General features: G+C 36.8%; 1 protein-coding gene across 1 annotated transcript in view; it reads left to right on the top strand.

Moving 5' to 3' along the window:
- Positions 1 to 20177, top strand: part of LOC136246481 (uncharacterized) — a 126444-nt gene extending 106267 nt beyond the window's left edge. The window contains exon 2 of the mRNA XM_066037959.1: positions 18871 to 20177. Within this exon, the coding sequence (XP_065894031.1) occupies positions 18891 to 20126 (1236 nt within the window). The 5' untranslated portion in view covers positions 18871 to 18890 and the 3' untranslated portion in view covers positions 20127 to 20177. The remainder of the gene's footprint in view (positions 1 to 18870) is intronic.
- Positions 20178 to 23164: the final 2987 nt, after the last annotated feature.

Below are 23164 nucleotides of genomic sequence, written 5' to 3'. Positions count from 1 at the left end.
TGAAGGTCTGACAGCAACATGTGCTGCAGCCTTAGGATTACCTAACCTACAAGGACTTAGACCTAGTGACTTAACTTACTGACTGAATAAGGTGTAACAGAAAAGGGGCCAAAGTAAGGAAAAAATCCCTCCAGCCCCAGGATTCGAACTGCAGGTCACCCAATGTCTAGTCGGGGCCACACTCAGTCTTCCTCCAGGAGGGATGGATTTTCTTCCTTAAACCTTAAGTATTTATTATTAGCACTTTACAGTGACCAGCACTGAAGGTCTGACAGCAACATGTGCTGCAGCCTTAGGATTACCTAACCTACAAGGACTTAGACCTAGTGACTTATCTTACTGACTGAATAAGGTGTTGTCTATTGATATATGATAGTGTAGGATTTTTGTTCATGATTAGATCTTGTAATGGTGACAGGTGATAATGTTGGTAAGTAGCTGTTAGGTATTTCAGTTAGGTTGTGGATACTCTTGTATAATAGAGTTAATCTTGCACATTTTCTCCTTAATTGGAGTGGTGGCCATTCTAATAATGTTAGCATATCAGTTATACTATCTCGCATATTCCTTCTCCATGGTTGATTCAGGACAAATCTAGCTGCTCTATGTGTATCATTTCTATTTTATTTACATCCTTTAGGTGGTATGGGTCCCAAATTGCAGCAACATATTCCAGCACAGGTAAGATAAATTGTTTATAGCTTAGTTCTTTAAGTGCACGTGAACGTTGTCTTAAGATACGTTGTAAAAAACCGATTAGTCTGGTTGCCTTGTTACATACATGGTTAACTTGTGGTCCCCAAGAAAGATTGTGATCTATTATTATTCCAAGGTAAGAATGCTGTTCAACAACTTTGAGGGGTTTGTTTGACATGTGATAAAGAAATGTTGTTTTATGGTGGTGTTTGGATAACTGAAGAATGCAACACTTGTCAACATTAAATTTCATTTGCCATGTTTTAGCCCAAGTATTTAGTGTATTTAAGTCTTGTTGTAATAGCTGATGATCGTTAGGAGAATTTATTGGTCGATCAGCAAATAAACGAACAGTGCTCTGAATATTTGATATTTGATCATTAATATGTAGTAGAAATAGTGTTGGTCCTAAAACTGTACCCTGAGGTACTCCAGAAGTGACTTTACATGGGGATGAGTATGTGCCCTCAGTGACTACTTGCTGTGATCTGTTGTGTAGAAAAGATGTAATCCACTAAAGTGTTTTCCCTCGTATTCCCCATAATAGTCTAATTTCTTCACAAGCCTGGCATGTGGAACTTTATCAAATGCCTTTGAGAAGTCCAGAATCCCCATGTCGACTTGTAACCTGTTATTTAATGCACGAGCAAAATCATCAATTGTTAGCAAGAGTTGTGATTCGCAAGAGTGTCTAGCTCTAAATCCGTACTGGTTGTTACACAATATACTATTTGTTTCCAGGTGTTTCATAATATGACTTATTTATGATTACTGGGCAGTCAGCACAGCTGGTGTGCCCAGGAAAAAAAAGGGGGGAATCACAGTGTTAGGTACAATTATATACTAACTAGTGTGGTGCTGATTGTTTGTAAAGTGCGATATCAAGTTAGTTGTAAACTCATTATATAGTATGTTCACGTTGAGTTGAACCCTGAAAAACAGCTAAAATAAAAAAATAAAAGTGGGTTTTTTTCAACAGAGTTAACATTTCTGCCAACCAGATGATTATTGGTAACAGCAAAGGTGTCAACAAAAGACACGTACGCTTTGGCTCCATTACAAGTTCGGGAAAGGGCTCTAATGGACACTGTACTTATATGGCTTCTCCATAGGAAATGTATTGTGAAAATTTTGATTGGCCGTAAATATTATGTCAAACATTAGAACAACAAGATTTCGAAATATTTTTAGCGGATCAAGCAGTACTGCAAATGAGCCAAATTTCAAGATCGTGTGTAATTGCATCCATGAGTTATTAAATGTTTTTGAGGATTCAGCTCAATGCAAACATACTATAGTTTGTCATTTAATTGGCAATACTACGATTTGATTGGACGCACCAGTTTTCGGTAACGGTAGCACAAGTCCTTGATTTTAGACAGACCAGACCCTATTTTCGGGGTGCTTATATAAGTGCCTAAATAGGGTCGGCGGTGCCAAACTGGTATCTGAATATTTTAACGCAACACATATTATGTATGATATGCACTGTCCCACACAGGGCCCGTCTGTAGAATGAACTGACAAAAGATCGGTAATGCTCATGTAACTAAGGAAAGATTTCCTGGTTTCAATTGAGGCACTTGCCCTAACATGCTCACTGGAAATCAATTCACCATCTAGTCTTTGTTGTCAAGATTTTGTATAGCCTTGACTGTAACCTGCTACAGTGTACTGGGTTAACATGACCTTTGAATAGTACCTTGTGATAAATCGCTGTTGCATGTATTTGTGTATCTCATGTCAGTGTATATCTCCACCTTCTAAACTGGAAACCCCCTTTATAGATTCCTAGATCCGCCACTGGTCTACTCTTCAGATTAAAAATTGCTTCTAGTTTTAATTCTTTCTTACAGTCCACTATGTAATAAAATTGTCTTAAAGAGCTAGCAGGCTTTCTTATATGTAACTATATACGTAGTTCTTATTTTTAAATATTTTCCTTTCAACTTGCTAACTCTCAATTATTTCTCTAAAATTGCTTCCAGATTAAAACTTGGCACACTTACATTTCAAAACATTCCCCTGGAGAAATCCCTCTTCACTGGCACCTTTTCACAACTGTTTGTATAATCATGGCAATATACAGCACATAATGTGCGTCCCCCTACCCCCGTCCACTGCTTGAAAGTTCTTGGTTTACTAATTTGTTAAGATGCTTTACTGTAGTTGTACCCAATTGTACTGTTAGTAGAATGTCAATAACTTTAAGCATATGGAACATAATTGTTTTACTAAGTTTTAAACTCTCAGTAAAACATCAGTGAATGCAGGATTACTGAAAAACTACTAAAATAACAAACAATTAACTGTTCCATATACTGGAGATGTACCACTCTAGTAAACTGAGAAACCTCAAGCAGTGGTCTCAGGTTAGGGATAGTTGTAAAAAATAGCTTTATAGCAACTGACTACGTGTTTAGGAGTATGTAATACCAATGATGTTTATTGAAGTATTTACATTAACTTTCGATGTTTAAATTTTTGAAAAACACTATTATTTGCTGCCCAGTAGTAGTGAACATTAGTCTGCTTTGTCCAAAGTGCTACTTCAAAGGTATTCTAGAAGCAATAAGAGAACACTGACATATTCACAAACAGAATTGTATATATACCCATATATGGTTATTTACTACATACATTCTATAGAACTTAATCTTCCGTAAACAAACTTTGGGGATAGTCACACTTCTGTTTTGAAGCCAATGTGAAACATGTGATGTCTCTAAAGTAATAAAACGATCAATAAGAAGCCATAATACACACAACACAGAGAGACATACATACAGTACATACACGTGTAGTAATACACACACACATAGCTGGCTCTAGTCTTACTGCCTTTCCAAAAGTTCAACTTTGTTTGTCTATATCATTTTTTTACTTGTGCGATGTCTACTTGGTCAGAGTGAAAATACATCATACATAGCACATCTCCTTGTAAAAGGTTTAAGGTAATAAGCAATCTCATTGTGAAGTTGTATGCTTCAGTGAAGTCAAATTACCAGAAAAACTAAAAGACAGGTTTTACAGAGCCAGTCATATAATTATGTTGGAAAGAACACTGATATATTGTGAGATATACAAAATTATGCATTTTAATCCAATATAGGTGGATGGGAAGGACAAAGCTATACAAGTTTGATATTTTCCCCGTGAATGCAGCCAACGGTATTGTTTAATCCATAGCAAGCTAGCAATATAGCCATGGTTTTGAGCACCATTTTCACAACAGTACTGTATCTATAATATAGGCATATCACCATAGGTGGCAGTGGGGGTGCACAAACTATTATATAGTTATATATCAACATAAAATGGCCAAGTAGGTCATTATGGAGTCTTTAGCCTAAATGAAAGGTTATAAAGACTACCTATACCAGTCAAAGTGAACGAAATGTATATAGAACTCATGCACCTAAGAATCTGTCCAAGAGTGTTCACACAGTAGTTATGTGTATAAAATTCACATGATGTAATAACAAGGTAGATGGCATAGCCATGTCATGGTGATGTCACTGTGTATTTTCAAGCCATTGCTACTGGTGACTGTGCAAAATTTATTACAGACACACTTCCACACTTCTGTTATGAAACCAAGCACATTAATGTCTAACAAACAACAATCCATGTAATTACTGTATACTGATTGTATACCATTACCAACTTGAAATTAGCTACTCTAATATGTCCCATTGAATGAATTTTGAGAAATGATGCTATACTATAGTGTTGTCATAGTACTGTGTGTCTGTGATGTTTACCTGTGTAAATTTAAGGCTGTAAAGCCTTAGCAATCCTGATCATGATACATTTATGTGGTTAATGGTCTGCTAATGCATTTACTAAGAATTGTAAAATTGTCAGTAAAAATTGTTGTTAATCCTGAGGTTGTTAATGGCTGACACCAGTGGAATAAACATACCACATAATCATTCAGATTCCAAAGCATGTAGGGGTGAGCCTGAGGGTGTTCATATATATATATTTATTTTAAATTGTCACGGTGTCAAATACAGTGCACACATATATGATAATTGCATAATTGCATACAAATACAAAATATACAATAGTTAACAGTTAGTAACCTGTCGCTGGAGTAAAAGACAAAGTACATACTATCCCTCAGTAGTACCTCTTACTCTCAAAATCAATGGGATGAAAGTTAGCATTATGCTATGCAGATCAGTAGTAAATGAGAAGAGCTTTATAAAAGTGATAGATTGGAAAGTTTGTAGGATGAGGATCATCGGAGTACACAGGGTTGTGCAGTTGAAATCAAAGAAGAGGAAGAGGATAGCAGCAAGATTAAAGATTAGTGCCTGAATGATAGTCTGAGTATGTTAAAATGTTTTGCTTGTATTGTACATTTTCCATGCTTCATCCTTTACCTTGCTTATTAGCTACTGTATAGCTGAAATTATTTGTAACCTTTTATACTGTTGCCAATACTCTGCAATCAATAACTGATGCATTGCTGCATATGCAATGATGTGTAACTATCTCCTGTATGTTGTGTATGCATATTATAGACTGTGATCACTGTGCTAATGCCACACCACTGATATACTGGCACATATATAGCAGTGGCCTCTAGTTACAGCAGAGTCTATTGTGACCATATTGGCTTGATTGGGATCATTTTCCAGTTGTACCTTTGCCACCACCTGGTTGTTCATAGCCTCAGTTCATGACTGAGTCATCTTCAGAGACATGTCACACCTAAAGTATAAGAACCACACTGATATTGATCCTGACATCTCATTGTTTTACAAGTGTTTATATAGTCTTGTTTCCAGGTGGCACAGTGAGTCCCAAATTGATTCGTGACAGTGCCACACTTCTGATAGCCTTTAGTTTGTGCCATATTGCCTTGATTTGGGATCATAATGATTGTGCTGGCCTTCATGACACCTTGTTGTGCATAACTTCACTTCTTGACTGGGTCACCTTCAGAGACATCGATCTCACAGTTATTATACAATAATTATATACAAATCAGTTGATATAGACAAGAAAAGTAAGAATTAGATTAAAATTACGTATTTTTGTTTTGTTTGTTGTAGAATTACATTAAGTGCCAGCACTCTGTCAAGTGTCCACTAATGTATTTAGTAAGAATTGTGAAAAAACAAATTTTAAAACAATTACTGTTGATCCTGTGGTTGCTAATAGTATAATCTTTATTGACATCAGTGTTACAATATCACATAACAACTTAATGTGTATTAACTGGTGACCACAACATAATATTCTTTACTAAATGGATTTTCCTTGTAAAAACATTATGTCTGTCTGCTATAATCAATAGCTTTTTTAAACATGCTTTTTTTTTCTTTTGTGAGATTTTAGTCTCAATTTATCCTATTATTGTACCAATGTACATACAGATATACCATAGTACTCTTACCCACCCTTCATATCTGCAATACATCTTTACCAGTCACCTGTACACCTACAACAGTGTATTTGTATAATTGTACAAGGTTCAGTTTATTGATAATTGTAAACCTATAGTCAAAGGTGGCAGCTGCAATTAGTGCTAAAACAATTATTCAGATATTTGACTATTGGGTCGGCATGACATTATTTGATTTGTTAACATGCTATATGAATATTCTTTAACACTGCAGTAAGCTGTGATCAGATGAATAAAGCTAACCTAGAAGTTTGAGATTGTGACATTTTCATACTGAAACATTCCATTTTAGAAGAGATAGAAATAGCTCTCAAGCTTTACCTTACTGCCCAACAAAGATATCAGAATTTATTCATGCTTAGATAATAATCAAAATAATCGGTCGTTTTTTTTTCACAACTATATATTCAAATAGTATAAATTTCTCAGTATTAGTTTTATATAGCACTATAGCTACAATAATTTTTAACTTTTAGTACAGTTGTATAATACCCGCATGGATGTGAAAGTAGTATAATTATTATGTTATGTAATGGTACAATAGATATTGGATAGTGTCTAAAACTACACAAAAGAAATGTCATCTTTAAAAGCTATTGGCTATAACAGACAGATGTAATGTGTTTACATGGAAAATCCATTTTGGTTATGAATATTATGTTGTGTGATATGCCTATTCTAACACAGATGTCAACTATTACCTCAACAATTTTTAATGACAGTTTTACAATTCTCAGTAAATGCATTAGCATACAATTGGCAGAGTTCTGGCGCTTACTGTAATTTTACATGAAAAAATAATAATAGCGATTTTTACCTAATCGATATTCTTAGTAAAATGTATTATCACATTTCAGTATAGTGTTAGTGGTACATTTTATATGTTGTTCTATCTACTATTTCACTCTTACCCACTTTACTAATCTACTATAGTTTTCACTTACACAATTGTGATATAATTCTCTTTATTATCTTAAAAGAACAAGTAAGCAGCCAATACATCGAGCCTCTTTAGCTTGTACTACTTTGTATTCTTTAAATTATTTATTCAATTAAGTCACTGGGACCCCTAGTAGATGTTATCTAACTTCCATTTTATCAAGAATCATTGCTCATCTTACATGCTCAATCTTCTATTTTTATCCCTAACCAGTAAAATCAATAAAAAGATGGTTCTTTGATTCTTCCTAGCCAGGTTCATACTTAGGAGTTGACAGAGTATCACAACCAGGATGTAGAAAGAAGAACAGCTGTTTCTCAGGAAGGCCATACATCAATCTATTCCATAAAGGACAAGCGTGTTCCAGAGTGGCAATGTCTAAATATTTATTCTGAACAGTTAATGTCTCGAACTTTGATTCTCAATAATCAACATGAGTATGACGTAAATCATGACCTGCATGGTTGTTGAATGTAGCAGAGTGAACGTTGGCAACTGTATCCCTACGCCTAGGCCTCTTATTTTCTGTATATTTGTTTTAAACCATAAGATGTATATATCAATCAATTTGTAGGTGGTCTAAGTGCCACTTATAATAATTCCTAACCTATAACAGAGAGAGGTGTAGTAACATCATCTGGCCAGCTCTTGCATTGTAAAATACCACTTATATTAATTGAAGCTAAAGAACAAAAACCTGTACTATGTGAAGAAGCCATTGTTAGAATAATTGAAGCCATGCAAGTAGGAAGTCAACCTATGCAGTGCAACGTCATAAACTGAATTCATGCACACATCTTGCCTAGGTTATTATAATGTACTGTATTGCTTAGTAAGTGTTTCTGTATAAATATGTTGTACCTGTTGCAATTGTCAGTGTGTGGTGTTAAAACTTCTCTGAGTAGTGAATCATCTCCTACAGACGCATGACGGTTGGGAAATTTGTGCTCTTCATGAGGCCAAAGAGATATTTATATTTACTACACTAAATTTGTGAAGCTGGCTGTTAGTGATGACTGGATAGTCTAGTGGATACGCATAGTGACATTTAAAGGGGCCGCGTGGTGATTCTGTCAGACCGTGACCTTAACACTACAAGTTAGACACTCTTCAGTAAGTCTTATTTTAACAAGTACATTAGAAATATTAAACTGGAGTAGTAGTACCGCTGCAATAAAAAGCACTGAAACAAGCTGGATTGGAGTAGTACTGTTTGTAATGTCCAGATACTGTGAAACAACAGTTAGGCCTATGAATATCCCTGCTGTGCTAGGGAGATTCTACAATCAAATGCACAGTACGTAGAGACATTCACTTCTTATTGTAGTATCTGGACATTACTTACTACTCCAATCCAGCTTGATTCTGTACTTTTATTGCAGCAGCACTACATTGTCCCTATATACTCTAGATTAGTTTAAAACTCCTAATTTTTTCTTATACTTTGTTCGTGAACTTTGTTTTGTCAATTAATTACCACTATTAAATAGCTAGCTAGCCCTGGGTACTGTCATAATTATATGTAATACAATATTTATGAGTGAGGTCATGATCCGTAGTGATCATAAATCTATTAATCTTTAGTAACACAAGGGCTATACACTTACATACCTGCTGCATCAGCTTACTGTTTCTGGGAGGTGTAAATATTGTATTTCTCCATAAAGTAGTATAGCTAGCTATGTAGCTACACTATTGTACTACCATTTAGACATTCGTATTACTCTTGTTCTCTTATCAAAGAAAGATAATGGTTTTTCCTTGCTTTAAGTGCTTATCAGGGTCTCTTCTCTTTCGTTTTCTCATTTTGGACTCACGCAGAAACAAGCGCCTGAAAAAATAATATCGAGTGAGCAGATGAGCTACTACTGTTTGTCTTAAATGGAGAAGTTATAGATCATAAATGTTACTGTTATGATAAAGAGCTATTTACAACAAGAAGAATGGCTTACTCAGCCAGCATCACTTTTAAAGTGAAATTCTGAAAAGGGATTTCTGTCGAAACTACCGAAACCCTTCTAAATCTGCCACTGCAGACTAATTCACTTATAACGTAGTCTACTTTCATACTGATTCGATGTTGTTTCAGTTCCCCTTCGTTCTACCCATGCAAGATCAACTTTCAAATGGGTCCCAGGAAATTCTATGCTCCCAACATCTGTAAGGTTACTAGTGCGCCTAATTCTGGACAGTTTCTAACTCCAGACACTTCCAATGTTTGGCGTCATATCTCCAAAGCTATCTACAGCATTTACGTGAAATTTTAGGTGATTAGCTACTGCTTCATATACAATAATGCTGTGATCCTAAAATCAGCTTAAAAGTCGTGCTAGTTTTTCTAAACGAGGTGATAGTTAGGCCGGCTACTCTAAATAAATTATCTGTTTCCGTCCACGTCACCGCCCGCATCTGGTTACTGTCAGCTCTAAATTATTCCATTATTCCGTATTCTTCCATTATTTTCTGGCTATTCTTGCATACTGACACCTACCTTGAAACAGTGTCGGCTCTCGTGTCAGCAGTTCGGCACAGACTTCACGTTTGTGCTATTTTGCAACTTACTGAAAGGGAAAGAACAAGCTTAATTAAGCATGCTTTTACGTATGCAGCTTTTTGTGGTTTGCCAATTCAGCAAGGCCGGAGGAGACGGTCCGGTTGGTCAGCCCTGAGCGAGGGCCTGAGCCGGACCAATAATCTGGAGTTGAACCAACTAGCTGACCAGCTCGAACTACATTACTCTCATGCAATGTTTGGACGATCACATCTACATGTAGCTACGTACCATTTTACTGATGTTATTGAAAATGCATGACACGAGTGGTTACCTAGTTTCTCAGCCTAACTAAAGCACAAAACTACACGTATAGTACCTCCAATTACCTTACGACGGTGGGGTCTATTCTACGGTACGGAACGGAACGGAATGATGGACTAAACTACGGAACGGAATGCTTTCTCAAATTGAAGCTTGCAGCTTACCATTGCTGTACAAGTTATCGGTGGCACTTCCAGCTGGTAAACAAACGTACTCCAAGAAAGATAAAACGAACTTAAGGATCGATTGTGAGTTCTTGCTGTTTATCTTCGGATGTATCAAGTAGGGAACTTAATGCATGACTTGTTCTTGCTAATATGCAGTTGTTTTTGCTTACTTTGACTTTAGAATGTACAATCTGGGGCTCAGCCTTTCTAATAGGCATAAATCTGGCAGTATGTAGCTACACTACAAAGGAAACAAGTATGGTGACAAGCTGATCTCAACTCTGTCAGGCTAAACAGAATCTAAAGGAATTTTGTGCAGTGTGTGAAGAGCAAACATTCAGATACCTCAAGGAGGCTATATTGTGTGAACATCAATGATTCATTAACAGAATAGTGGACTACATAATGTCAGATATCTTAGCCTGAGTAGTGAGTTGAATCCAGGATGGGGTCTATTTTACAGAATGGAATGCTTTCTGAATCAAAACTTACAGCTTGTCTAGCCGCTATCATTGCTGAAGTTGCATTCATCAGTGGAACTTCCAGGAAATAGAATAGGATAATAATAAAATATTAATAGCTGTTTCATGCAGTGCATTGTTCTACTACCTGATATATCAAGCAGGTCTCTTCAATTCATTTATTGCATGACCAAGGCAAGTTTTGTTACTACAATACAGTAGCTGATTGGATGTCAGTTGCTTCTGGTGATCTTGACAAGATAAATAGTTTAGAAGACCACTCAATTTCTTCAGTTTCAGAGTGTAATATCCACAGAGAAATTAACTAGAAAGTTACTGGTGACAGGAAAAGTTAGGTGATCATGACTTTATTCAGTCTAATAAACAGAATATATGGTTGATTGAGTGAGGTATCACTTGCAGAATGTTCAGACAACCAGCGATGAGATGCATGCATGGATTCATAGAATTTTTGTTACAGTTGGAGACATTAAATATCCAAAAGCAAACTGACTGTATAATATTAATTCACTTGCTTTATATTTTCTCAATTTTGAGCCTGTATACAAATAATTAAATTTTTCTCAGTCCTAGAATAAGATGGGAGAGAAAATTTATCTTTGTTTACCTATACTGTACAACTTCAAATGAAATGAAGAATAAAATTAGTAAAACCACAACAAGGTGAATTACAGATTTAAATACTAAATATGAATTAGAGCCTTTAGATAATTATTGTTCCAAAGCAAATTGTAGATGGAAAAAACAAGGACTGGTGAGATCTTGGTTAGTTAATGACAGCGGTTGGAGATTATAAGGGTGGTAACTTCTTGTTCTTGAATATGTTGCAAAGTGGAGGTACAAATCAAAATGGGATATCAATTTAATTAGGAAAAATTTATATACTTAGCATTAGTGTATTCATTTGTCCTCCATTTAAATATGCTACAACAGTGTCGGTACATTGGCAGTCTACCTTGAAATCTCAACTCTAGAGTAGATCCAACACAGAGCAGCCCACACTGTAAGATCCCACTGTAATTTCATGGACCATGCAGCTGGACTGGGAATCACTTGAAAATAGATGAACAAATTTAACCTGTTTTGTTTGAAGTGAAGCATGTGAAATGTTACACTTAAGAAATCCTAGGATTCTTAGGTGGTATGTAATTAATGTGAGTGTTCCATTTCCAGTCTGACTAGATACATTGAAATTACACACAAATCTTGGTCCAAATCACATTTGCCTGGTGGCTATGGGCATGGTTCCACATGCATAGCTAGGCTTATAATTGAGATTTGGTTGATCTTGGAGTTTTGGCATTTGGTCTGATTCAAGGCTAGCAGTCAGACACATCCTTGAATTTGTGCAACAGAAAAAATCAGTTCACTATTGAATACAGCATTAGTCCACTGCACCGGCTGTTAATAACTCCATGCATACAATTCAGTGATGTTCGCAGAATGCAGCCCCTTTGCGATCTGCTAAAATATTTGCTCCTCTCACACTGCACAAAATTCTTCAAGTTTTAATTCAGCTGGCTCTTTCCTGTTACCAGTGTCTTCCTGCTTGCTTTATTTGTACACTGACATATGACTTGAAAAGCCGGCCCAGACTGTTTTCTAAAGTCAAAATGAGCAAACCAGCTCACATAAAGTGCCCTTCTTGGTATATCAGTAGATGAACCAAGGATGAACATCACTGATACAGCTCATCCCGAAATTAATACTTCGTTACTAATGACAACCAACAAGAATCCACAATCGATCCTTTAATCACCCACTGGAGGTGCCACTGATAACTCGTAAAGGCAGTTTTAGCAATGGTAAGTTGCAAGCTTCAATTTGAGAAAGCGTTCCGTTCCGTAGTTTAGTCCATCATTCCGTTCCGTTCCGTAGAATAGTCCCCACCCTTACAGTACAGCATAGCATTCATATCGTTTTGTACAGAAATGATTGTGGGTTCTACGTACAGTATCATGTGTGCTGACAGTTGGCATTTATCACGTGTAAGACAGGTGCCTTCTTTGATTCTAAACCAGCACACTTATATCACAATTCAATCTTCATAAAATAGTCATTAGCATTCCTTGGCTTGTCTCTCTTGGTTTCTTTTACTGGGAGAAGGGCTGGCAGTGACAAACCAGATGATTCATTCCGCAGCAAGACAAGAAGCTGTACACCCATACATTTACATGGTAGCCATCTGGATGAGATGTAGAGTAGAAATCACTCCTCTTCAACTACCCACTCATCCTGTCGAGATATCAAGCAAACTCTCAGTCTCACCCACATCACGCCATTTTCGAATACCGATTGGTCTCGTGACTGTCCACCAGTATATTTACGTGATGATCCGTTCACTTCATACAAACCAGTATAGTAGTATACTGTATTTTTGTGGCTGTGTAGCTTTTTATTGTAGCTGTGTGAATTCACTGTATAGTAATTATAGCCTAGCTAAAGGGGGGCCATGCTGCATGGGTTCCCTGTGAAATTTGGGGGGGAAAGCTGCAAGTTGCTAGCTAGTTTTACTTTAAAAGTTAGCATCAATTTTAAATTTTAAGGCATTTTCAAACCTTTAAATTGCAAAAATTCTGCAGCTCTTGGGGGTTGCACGTCCAGACCCCCCTTGAACTTCTAATTGCTAGCTATAACTAAATGAACCATACAGCAAGTTTCATGCTGTGTCCCCAGTATGTCAGATCTACAATTATACATAGTATAGAAAGTCTGAAGAACAACAGATATAGGCTTGAGCATATTTATATAGCTAGCTAGCAGTGAAATATCACATATCTGAGTGTCTAATTTTCAAAAAGTTCGTCTGGGGGCATGCCCCCAAACCCCCTAGAATGCTTGTGCTTCGCACTTCGCAGAGTGTGCTTCACACACTGTGCAACAGCTCCTCTCTCATTAGCATGTATATAGTAGCAATTTCAACATTATAGTCAATGGCCTGAACAACTCAATTTTCCCTCCTCTGGCCCTGAATTTCCATGCAGGCAAATACTGGCTTGAAAAGCTGCCTATACTATGATGAAATAATGGAAATGGACCGCAGCATGCAAATATGTCTGAGTCCAGGACGGGAAACAGAGAATTTATTTGGAGTAGCCTTATTTATTGCCGTGTGTGGCAAATTATCAAAAAAAAATTTGATAATCACTGCTTATTCCCAAACTCAAAGAGCTATTTGACTGATTTTAATACAGATATCCTCCCCGGAGAGGGATCTATTGGACCTCTTGACCTGAACTTTGTTACTGTGTAGTTAATTTTGTACTGTAAATTAAGTAATGTAAGTCTTGCCAGGGCTCCTACACTGATCACTCTTTGGTTGTCAGTGTACAGTAACCCTGAGTTTAGGCCCCTGTTTGTATACTACATATTGTCTTAAGAGAGAGAAACCATCATTGGTGATGAACAAAAAAAAGACAATGTACATACAAAATAACTATAGCTAAATAAGTGAGTGAGTGAGTCTACGGAAACAGACTACCACAGAGAAGGCAATAGAATTCCCACAAGTGGGTGTGGCAAGGAAAAAACTAGTTACAGCAACACACACAGAAAAATGTAATTACAATAAATAATAGAGTTGACAACATTCAAGCATCTTCAGACCATTCAGGGCAATCTCTTGCCATGAAAGTTCTTCTTGATGAAGAAACAGAAATGGCAGCAGCCAAGTAAAAAATCCTTCTGCAGGTGGATTTAGAAATCTTAATCTCATTTTGAATAAAGTTAACACCGAGCGGTTAACACAGTTTATAAATGATGACAAAGACGTAGGCAAGTAGTGGCCTAAAACACTTACTCAAACCTTGACGCAATATGTCATCAACAGCAGGCCAGCATATGCATGGCGGTTTGAAACGGTATTCGCTAGGAGAGGACGAGTAAGCCGCCATACTGATCAGCCAAGTCAGCAAAAAAATATCAATAAGACGTTTATGTGCAGAGGGACAACTAGCTATGACTTACCACTGTACCAAGTTTCGTTCGCAAACAATCAGACAAACACTCGATTTTGTAAGAGCCAGTCTTATTGAAGCTGCATAAATATTTTGTCATATCCAACAATTAAGCGACTTTAAATAATTTTTTTTATTGGCAAGATACACGCGTCTACACTGGAAGCAGGTTTTCAAGGCTCTGTTATGGAGCGTCAGATAACTTTTAAACCTTTCCCAGGTTCTAGCAGGAATGGCCAGCATGACATCTACTTTCACGTAAAATGTAACAGCTTAATACGGCCTTCTTCATGGTACAAAGTAGGGGGTTTAACATTACACATAGAACCATTGGCAATGAAAATATTGGCTCACCCCAACAATCCAGGCGCGAACTTTTAACGAATCCAGGTTATACCAGGCTAGATCTATCCTTTCTTGAATACTTCAGCTAGCTATACCGTTCGTGACGAACGTTTTACACGGTACAAATAATTTTATAAAAATCACCATCTCAATCCAATATATAGTCGCATACCCCGGCTGAGCACTGATTATTGGTGACGCGCGCGCTATATTGCGTGGGCGAGTTGCAATGGAGAAGTATTCCGTTCTTGAATGTTTAATTCATCAACTTTTCAATGTTCAATAGTCCTTGTACATCATGCTAATAACTTTTTTGATTACGTGATACATCTTTGTATTTTGTACATGTAATCAAATAAATTTTTTTAAAATGGTCATTATAAAAATTTCAAGTGGATTGTTTGCAGTTCTCCAACATATAAACCTGTGGAAAAAACAGTCACATTTAAATTGGTGAATATAAAAAAATCTTTATCACGCACACACTACACACACTACACACACATACACTACACACACACACACACACACACACACACACACACACACACACACACACACACACACACACACACACACTACAAGGTATGGTAATGGTTGTTTACATTGGTTAATTTTGTGGTGCGCCACATATAGCAACAAGGGAAATGTGTATCTGTGATCAAGAATTTAATTTAGATTGTAATATCATAATTAGATGGTCACACTATCTTTGTCAACTAGAAATGAACTTGGCTTTTGGTAAAAAGCGAGGGGTAGCCAATGCCTTGGGACTCTTGTATGCTATGTGAGAAATCCAATCAGAAATACACAAATACATTAGAAACCAAATCCTAAATCCAAAATCATGTAAAAATAATGGAGAAAGTGAGTTTAACAAAGTAGACAATGATCGATCATGAATAACTAGAACAATATGTAGATCAACAACTGTACAGGTAGTTACTAGTTAGCAATCTCACTAAATGCTTTTAAAAATGCATAAAGATTGGGAGTCTCGTACACGCCATTTGGATGCTTTGCGTGGGCGTTGGCAACCCATCGGGAAAAATAAAATAATGAAAGACTATACAGAAGCTGATCTGTACAGAAGATGAGCCCTGCACAGCTACGTGGGCTTCTTTTTACAAAGCATACACTGACCTTATTTGCACATTGCCCAATCGTCATCATGGACGCTTCCACCTCCCACCGTGCACTAAAGTAATAGAAACAAACATCATTAAATAATATAAGCATTAATATTATTATAGCATAACACAGCAGCACAATATTACAGCATGATAAACAAACCAAAGTATTTATACAGAAAACTATGTCATAGACATTTAATCGTCTTTGAGCAAGGCCATTTTAACAAAGGCGCAAATTGGGCGTGGGCATGGGCGGGAAATTCATTACATTATTTTCGCCATTTATAACTATCACTGACAAACTAATGCATATACAATATCAAAGAACGTATATATTTAAACAGTTGTATGATACTTATAGACTGTTTTTTCACTGTCAACCACTTCTTGTGCGTGGGCGGCCCACCACCCCTCCTCTCCGCACCCTCCCACCCACCCACCCCCTTTATGATATACGTGCTATGCAGGTGAGCATATAAGAGTTGCTAAAATTAACAGGTTTTTGTAGAATCAGTTTTATTTTTAAAATTCTAATTGAACAAACAGTACATTTTCATACTGTACCTGAATGACATTGAAATACATTGAAATGTAAATACACCTAGATTTGAAATACCCACAACTCGGCACGAAAGGTACTATGACTCTCAAAATCGAGTATGAAATGGGCAATAGATACAAGTTTAACGTGGCGGTGTTTAAAATTCGAAATCAACTTCGGAAGTGCTGTATCAGGTGTGATAAGAAGTGTCCAGAGTTAGGAGCATGCGCAAAATTTACAAATGCACACTATAGTTGAATTTTGGAGCGTGGCTCCTTGATGGGTGGAAATGCTTTGATGAAACTTGTAGGACTGATAACCATAGGATAGGCTTTAATTATCACTATAATTATTTTAAGGTTTAAGTAATTCGCTTGCATGGCGGAGATAGAGCACCAAAAGCAAAAACTGTCCGGAGTTAGGCGCACTTACCTTACCATTTTTTTTCTGAGCTACTTACCATTTAAGCCTACAGACCTTGAGGTGTTGTCAGGAAAAAAAAGTTGCCACGGCTTCAAGTTTCACGATAGTTTACGAGTAAAGTGAGGGCACTGAAAACTATGGATCGTTCTATTGCAAAAACCTTTCCAGAGCGGAATAATTTGCATGCCGCAAGTATGTTATAGAATACTTTTACCTAGTAACTTACTTTATACCAGTGCTCCTCTATCTTTCAGTAGGCATTCCAGCCCGATTTTTAAATTTTGGGAAACTGAATGGTCTTTTTATATGCTCAATAGGTAGAGTATTGATTTTTGATCTCAGAAATATATAGTTTGTTGGGTTGGAATTAGCTACTTTGGCATGCACAGTGCTTTAAAACTGAAAAAAGGTACATTTTTTCTCCGGGGCTCCCCATACATTTTAAAGGGAAAAATGGCACAATTGAATCAGGAGACTATCTAGCAATCTGGACTGTTTTGAAACTGCAGTTGCTTCTAGCTGCAAGTTTGTACATATAATGAGAGTAACTTCAGATGTTATCGGATCTCAGCGATCTTTGTATGCTTTGTAGTGAGCAAATATGTTTCACCTACTGCACACTTCTCAATACAATGGTGCATACCCACAGGCAAGAGGCTATCTCAAGTAAGTAAAAACATCAAGTTAACAACTTATAAAGGTAAACAACTAAAGTGGAGGTGCCACAATGATGCAACAATACCTAAGGTGGAGCTGTGGTTTCAATTATGGCATTGTTATGCTGACTCTTTGAAGTGGTTTGTATTATTGAGCTGATGACATAGCCATCAGAAAATTGCTCTGGAGCTGAAAATCGCTAACCCGAGCAAAGTAACTACGTACTTTAAAGTAAGCACCAGTGACTACCTTCCACCCGACACTAAGTTTTTTTTAAATTTTAAAGTATTCTACATAGTACATTACAAGGCTTAAAAAGATTACAAAACAACACAAAACTTACTTATATGTAACGCGCCCGACAAAACTAAGATTTTCATCATGATCAGCGTGTGGACAAACCTCATAGCGATTTTTATCTTCATTGGAGTTCGGACTACGGAGCAATCCCAAGTTAAACGCGAGTTGTTGTTTTGTGCCAGGGTTCTATTGGGGAATATACGGAGAAATTTTTTTATTAGAAAATCTCGGATACTGGAATGCCTACTTTCAGTATGATTCCTTCGTATTCAGTAGCATTAAAAAAAGTTTCCTAGGCATAGAATGCATACGTATTTCTCCCTCAAAAAATGGTGGATGCGTTATTTTAATGATATTAATAAAGTTCCGCGCCTTGGCATGCATGCACATGGTCTATAGCTAGTTACATACATGCTAGCTAGATTAATCAAAGCATGAGCATGGTTGACAATGTGTTAATTGACCCATCTTAAATTGGCTTCAGTGATGAATAGATGTAATAATTATGTGTAGGTACACACAAAGAATGTTTAATCTTACATCATTCAACCCTTGGTTTACCAGCAACTTACATTTCACAATCACAGCTGTAACCAGTTAAACTTGATCTCATGACTCTAGGAGTCTTGTGATCTGTACAGATACTAAAAATTATGATAACAATACGTAAACACACAATAATTATTTTAGTGTTAGCTGCAACCATAAAAACAAAATAAATCGAGTAATCAAATTATTTATTATACCAAATGATTCAATGAATATACCAAATGATTTATTGAACATATGATTGAACATATCAAATAATTCATTGAACATAAGATAATCATTTTGTAACAAATGGCCTTCCATGGATATACCTTAGCTGCCAATGCTGCCAAGGAACCATGAAGTTATTGTGAGGCTGGTACTGAAATACTCCATGGTCCCTAATGTACACTATAGTTGTGCATGCACTAAACATTTAGTTATCTAAAAATGCTGTTTTGTCTGTAGCTACATTTATAGTGGATGCAATGCAGACTGAAATAGAAGAGTCACCTTTTAGGAACATTCTTCTTGACCAATGGTCACAACAGTGGATAGAAGAGCTTACTAAAAGTATGCCACCTGATGGGAGAAACTACAAGTTCCATCCAGTTGTTGAAAGCTTCAGGGATGCTATAGAAAGTAGTGCTGAACTAACAATGCACTTTACTCAAATGTTTATAGAAAAGCCAGGAAAATACAAGGCTCCGAACCAAGTCAAAGATTACTATCATATGATTCAACTTCTTGACCACATTCTAACAAAAGCTCCTGAATACAATGATAATTTCATGGCAATTTTTCCAATCACTGCAATATTATCCAGACCACTGGAAACAGTTAGTGGGCATGCTGCCTTTTTAAATGCTACAGTAAATCATCATATTAAAAGCATCTTGAATGTTTGGTCAAACTTTCTACGGTCACCAGAGTCATGTTATGTTCTGACAACCAATGGATGGTTTAGCACAAGAGCTATGGACTGGATGGGAGGAAATTTTGAAAGAGATTTCATGTGTGATCCTAGCAAGCCACACTGTGGATTTACTTCATGGGATGATTTCTTCACCAGACAATTTCGACCCCACGCTCGTCCTGTTGCTTATCCGGATGATAACAAAGTTATTGTTAATCCATGTGAGGCAGCACCATTTAGAATTGAAAGCAATGTCACAAAACATGGTACATTTTGGATAAAAGGGACCCCATACAATATAAAATTAATGCTTGCTGATGACTCACTTACAGACAGATTTGTGGGAGGCACTGTGTACCAAGGCTTTCTGAATGCCAATACCTATCACCGTTGGCATAGCCCAGTTAATGGCAAAATTGTTAAAGCATATGTTGAAGATGGCACGTACTATTCCTTACCTCTGATAGATGGCTATGAAAATCTTACTAACCCACCTGTTTTACAGCATTACCTTGCAAATGTGCATACCAGAGCATTGATGTTTATTAAAGCTGATAATCCTTACATTGGCTTAATGTGCTTTATGGCTGTTGGCATGATGGACGTGTCTTCTTGTGAAATCACAATTGCTGAAGGACAGAAGGTACAAAAGGGTCAACAGACAGGAATGTTTCACTATGGTGGTTCTTCCTTCTGTTTGGTTTTTCGTCCTGGTGTAGAACTTGAGTTTGACTTACATGGTGAAACACCAGGCCTTACTGCTAACAACATTTTGATTAATACTAGAATTGCTACTGTCCCACAGTAACATGCAGTGTTCTTAATGTAACTATACATGTGTATGCATATACCCTGTAGCTGTACACAATACATTCACATCATAACTATATTGTATAACTTTTATGTGTATCGTTTTATTTACATACATGCAATGGTAGGAAAACCCTTTGCAGTATAAATTATGAGTAAGTATTAAAAGAGTGTGTACTCAGTGTTCTTGCAATTCAGGCACAACTAATGTGTCACGAAATATAAGTACACAAGCAACTGTTTGTCTGCATAAAATTGCTAACTAAGGCACACAGGTTTCAATTGAATGTCAAAAGTAAAATTAATTTTGTTGGACATTTTTAGTGCTGTTATTGGAATATCCAGGTGCTTGTTTATGTACATAACAGCATGCATTATGTATATATATATGTGACCGGGCCTGCGAAAACAGGGCATGTGGGCACAAACTACACCCTGTCACACTAAAGGTCGTAACTCAGTATTGAAAAAGAATATTTGCATTCTGTAACTTGCATCATAAAGCTAATTAAATTCTGACTAAGTGCTAAACGTTTCATTGCCATAGCATTTTGGTATAAAAAGTTATGAGCCAAGGAAGTTTGAAAGAGTAGGCAAAAATCATGTGCCCACATGCCCTATTTTCGCAGGCCCAGTCACATATGTTAAAGCATTGCCGTGAGTGTTATATGAAAAATAAAGCACGAGGCATGCAGCCAAGATGCTAGTAAAGCATGAGGCAAAATGCTTTAAATGATTTATGGAACTTTCTAGTGGTAGCTTGCAGCCATACACTAAGATTCATTAACACGTATTGCACAAATTGTTAGCAGCCTGAATGCACACAAACTAGATTAGCAAAGTAATTCACTCGTAGTTCACCATAGTTTGGTATGGTAGACATTCATTGCATATATTTTGGCAGGTTTTGGTCACAACCCACAATCGATTCTATTGTGGCACATGGTGAAGTATTTCCGTGATATCTCCAGGACTTGTCCGTTTACATTAACAAACGTAACTGCAACGTTACCTTCTCCCACCCATCATCGAAGTATTTAGATATGTCTATAAAAGCAATCCAATGGTAAAACTTGTATTGGCTGGGGTGATTGACCACTTAGCACGGCACGGGATATCAGCCTGCACTGGCTTGGGTGATTAGTTGTACTGGCGTGAGCATCACTATTGCCCTGCACTAGAGCACGTGGGAAACTGTGCTTTATTTCCCACAAAGAGTGCTTTATTGCACCGCAAAGAGTGCTTTAATCAATACAATAAAAGCACTCTTTGGGCAATAAAGGACTGCTTTCCCTACAAATTTTAAAGTACATCTGCATAAATCAAGCAATTATCCTCGCAATGCTGATTAGTATTATAGAGATAACTTGTTGCTTGGTATAATACTCTGATATTCCAATGATTTTATGTCCACCTGCAACCAATTAAAACTTCATCATTCAATATCTTTTGTTACACAATTTCAAATAAAGAAATGGTACAAATCAGGATGATCCTTGTGCATGATACTACTGAACTGTTTGCATTGGAAATGCAAAACTTTAATAAAACCCCTTGAATGTAACATTTTCAGTCATTCTTTATACTGCCAGGCTGAGAAAACAATTTGTTTCATCTGGCATTTTAATGGACCATTTGTTGTAGCTGCAGGCTTTGTGCTGGTCTAATACTAGATCCAGCTTTTAAACTAATAGGATATTGATTGTTTTCCATGTATATAAACAAATAGTTTTATTAACAAGGTTCAAAAAATGGGGTATATACCAAAGGACTTTTACATGCCTCCTCTTCTAAAATCATTTAGTACATGTGCTACAAACCCCATAAGAAATTTGGTGCTTTTATCAAAAAGTGAATGATTATCTCAATTAGAGGGTCTAAGGTGCTGCAGCACTAGCTTGGTAACCCTGCAACTTTGTGATTTGTGCCCAACTTGTGTTTTAAAAGTGCCAAATGTTCACAATTGGTACAGATATGTAAAGCAGAGTAAAAGCTCTTCAAAGCTGGCACTGATGTGCAGCATAGTAACCTACTCTATGAATTTGTGTGCTGGGTATCCACCACAATATTATTTTAATAGCGTTAATTTGTTATGTACATTTAGTGGCTTAAAGTAACAACTGTTAGTAACAACTGGGAACTTTGCCTTGCAGGAAAGATTTTAACTTTGTTGTTGTTTTTTGTTAAAAGCCATGCATGCAAGCATGGCTATTACTGTCATATACATACATTGCTGATAATTTTAATATATATTTTGAACCACAAAAGAACTGCATAGTAGCTGCTAACAGTCCATCATTGTAATTATATCAAATCCATTTACCTTTAGTAGCCACAAACAGATACAGGTATGAATTTGTTTGTGAAGACATGATCCTCAGCCTGGCAGTAAAAAAAATGACTGAAATGCTACATTCAAGGGTTTTTAATGGCTTTGAAGCATATTCCTAGCAGCAGTACACTATATTAGTAAATTTCACTGCTCAGACATGATCCTCAGCCTGGCAGTAAAAAAAATGACTGAAAATGCTACATTCAAAGGGTTTTAATGGCTTTGAGGCATATTCCTAGCCGCAGTACACTATTAGTAAATTTCACTGCTGTAGAATGCTGAGCTCCAAGTAATCAATAATGGCAGGGGTGGATCTAGGATTTATAATGGGGGGGGGGGGGGGGGGGGGCTACCTCAAGGTCTGATCTCTTGGGTAGAGGTGTGCAAAGCATGCTGGAACTAGGGGGGTCTGGGGGCATGCCCCCCCAAGGAAAATTTTGAAAGATAGTTGCTAAAATACTGCAATTTGGAGACATTTCCACATAAAATTCATAATATTTTCTGCCTGTAGATATTTTATATACTGCCTTTAGATTATAGGTATGACTCTCTGAAGCATTTTGCTCATGGAAAAGCTTGGGTAGGTACAGACAACCAAGTACATGATGCACTCCTCTCACAATTGCACAACACTGAATAGGTGCATGCTAGAATAATAATGTTGAAATCGGTAAGTTTTGAAATTTGAACAATATAAGATTGAA

The sequence above is a fragment of the Dysidea avara genome, chromosome 2 (genome assembly GCF_963678975.1).
Source record: "Dysidea avara chromosome 2, odDysAvar1.4, whole genome shotgun sequence".
In the NCBI taxonomy this organism is placed as follows: domain Eukaryota; kingdom Metazoa; phylum Porifera; class Demospongiae; order Dictyoceratida; family Dysideidae; genus Dysidea; species Dysidea avara.
Note: the sequence above shows the minus strand (reverse complement) of the source record. Positions and strands in the feature narration are given on the sequence as shown.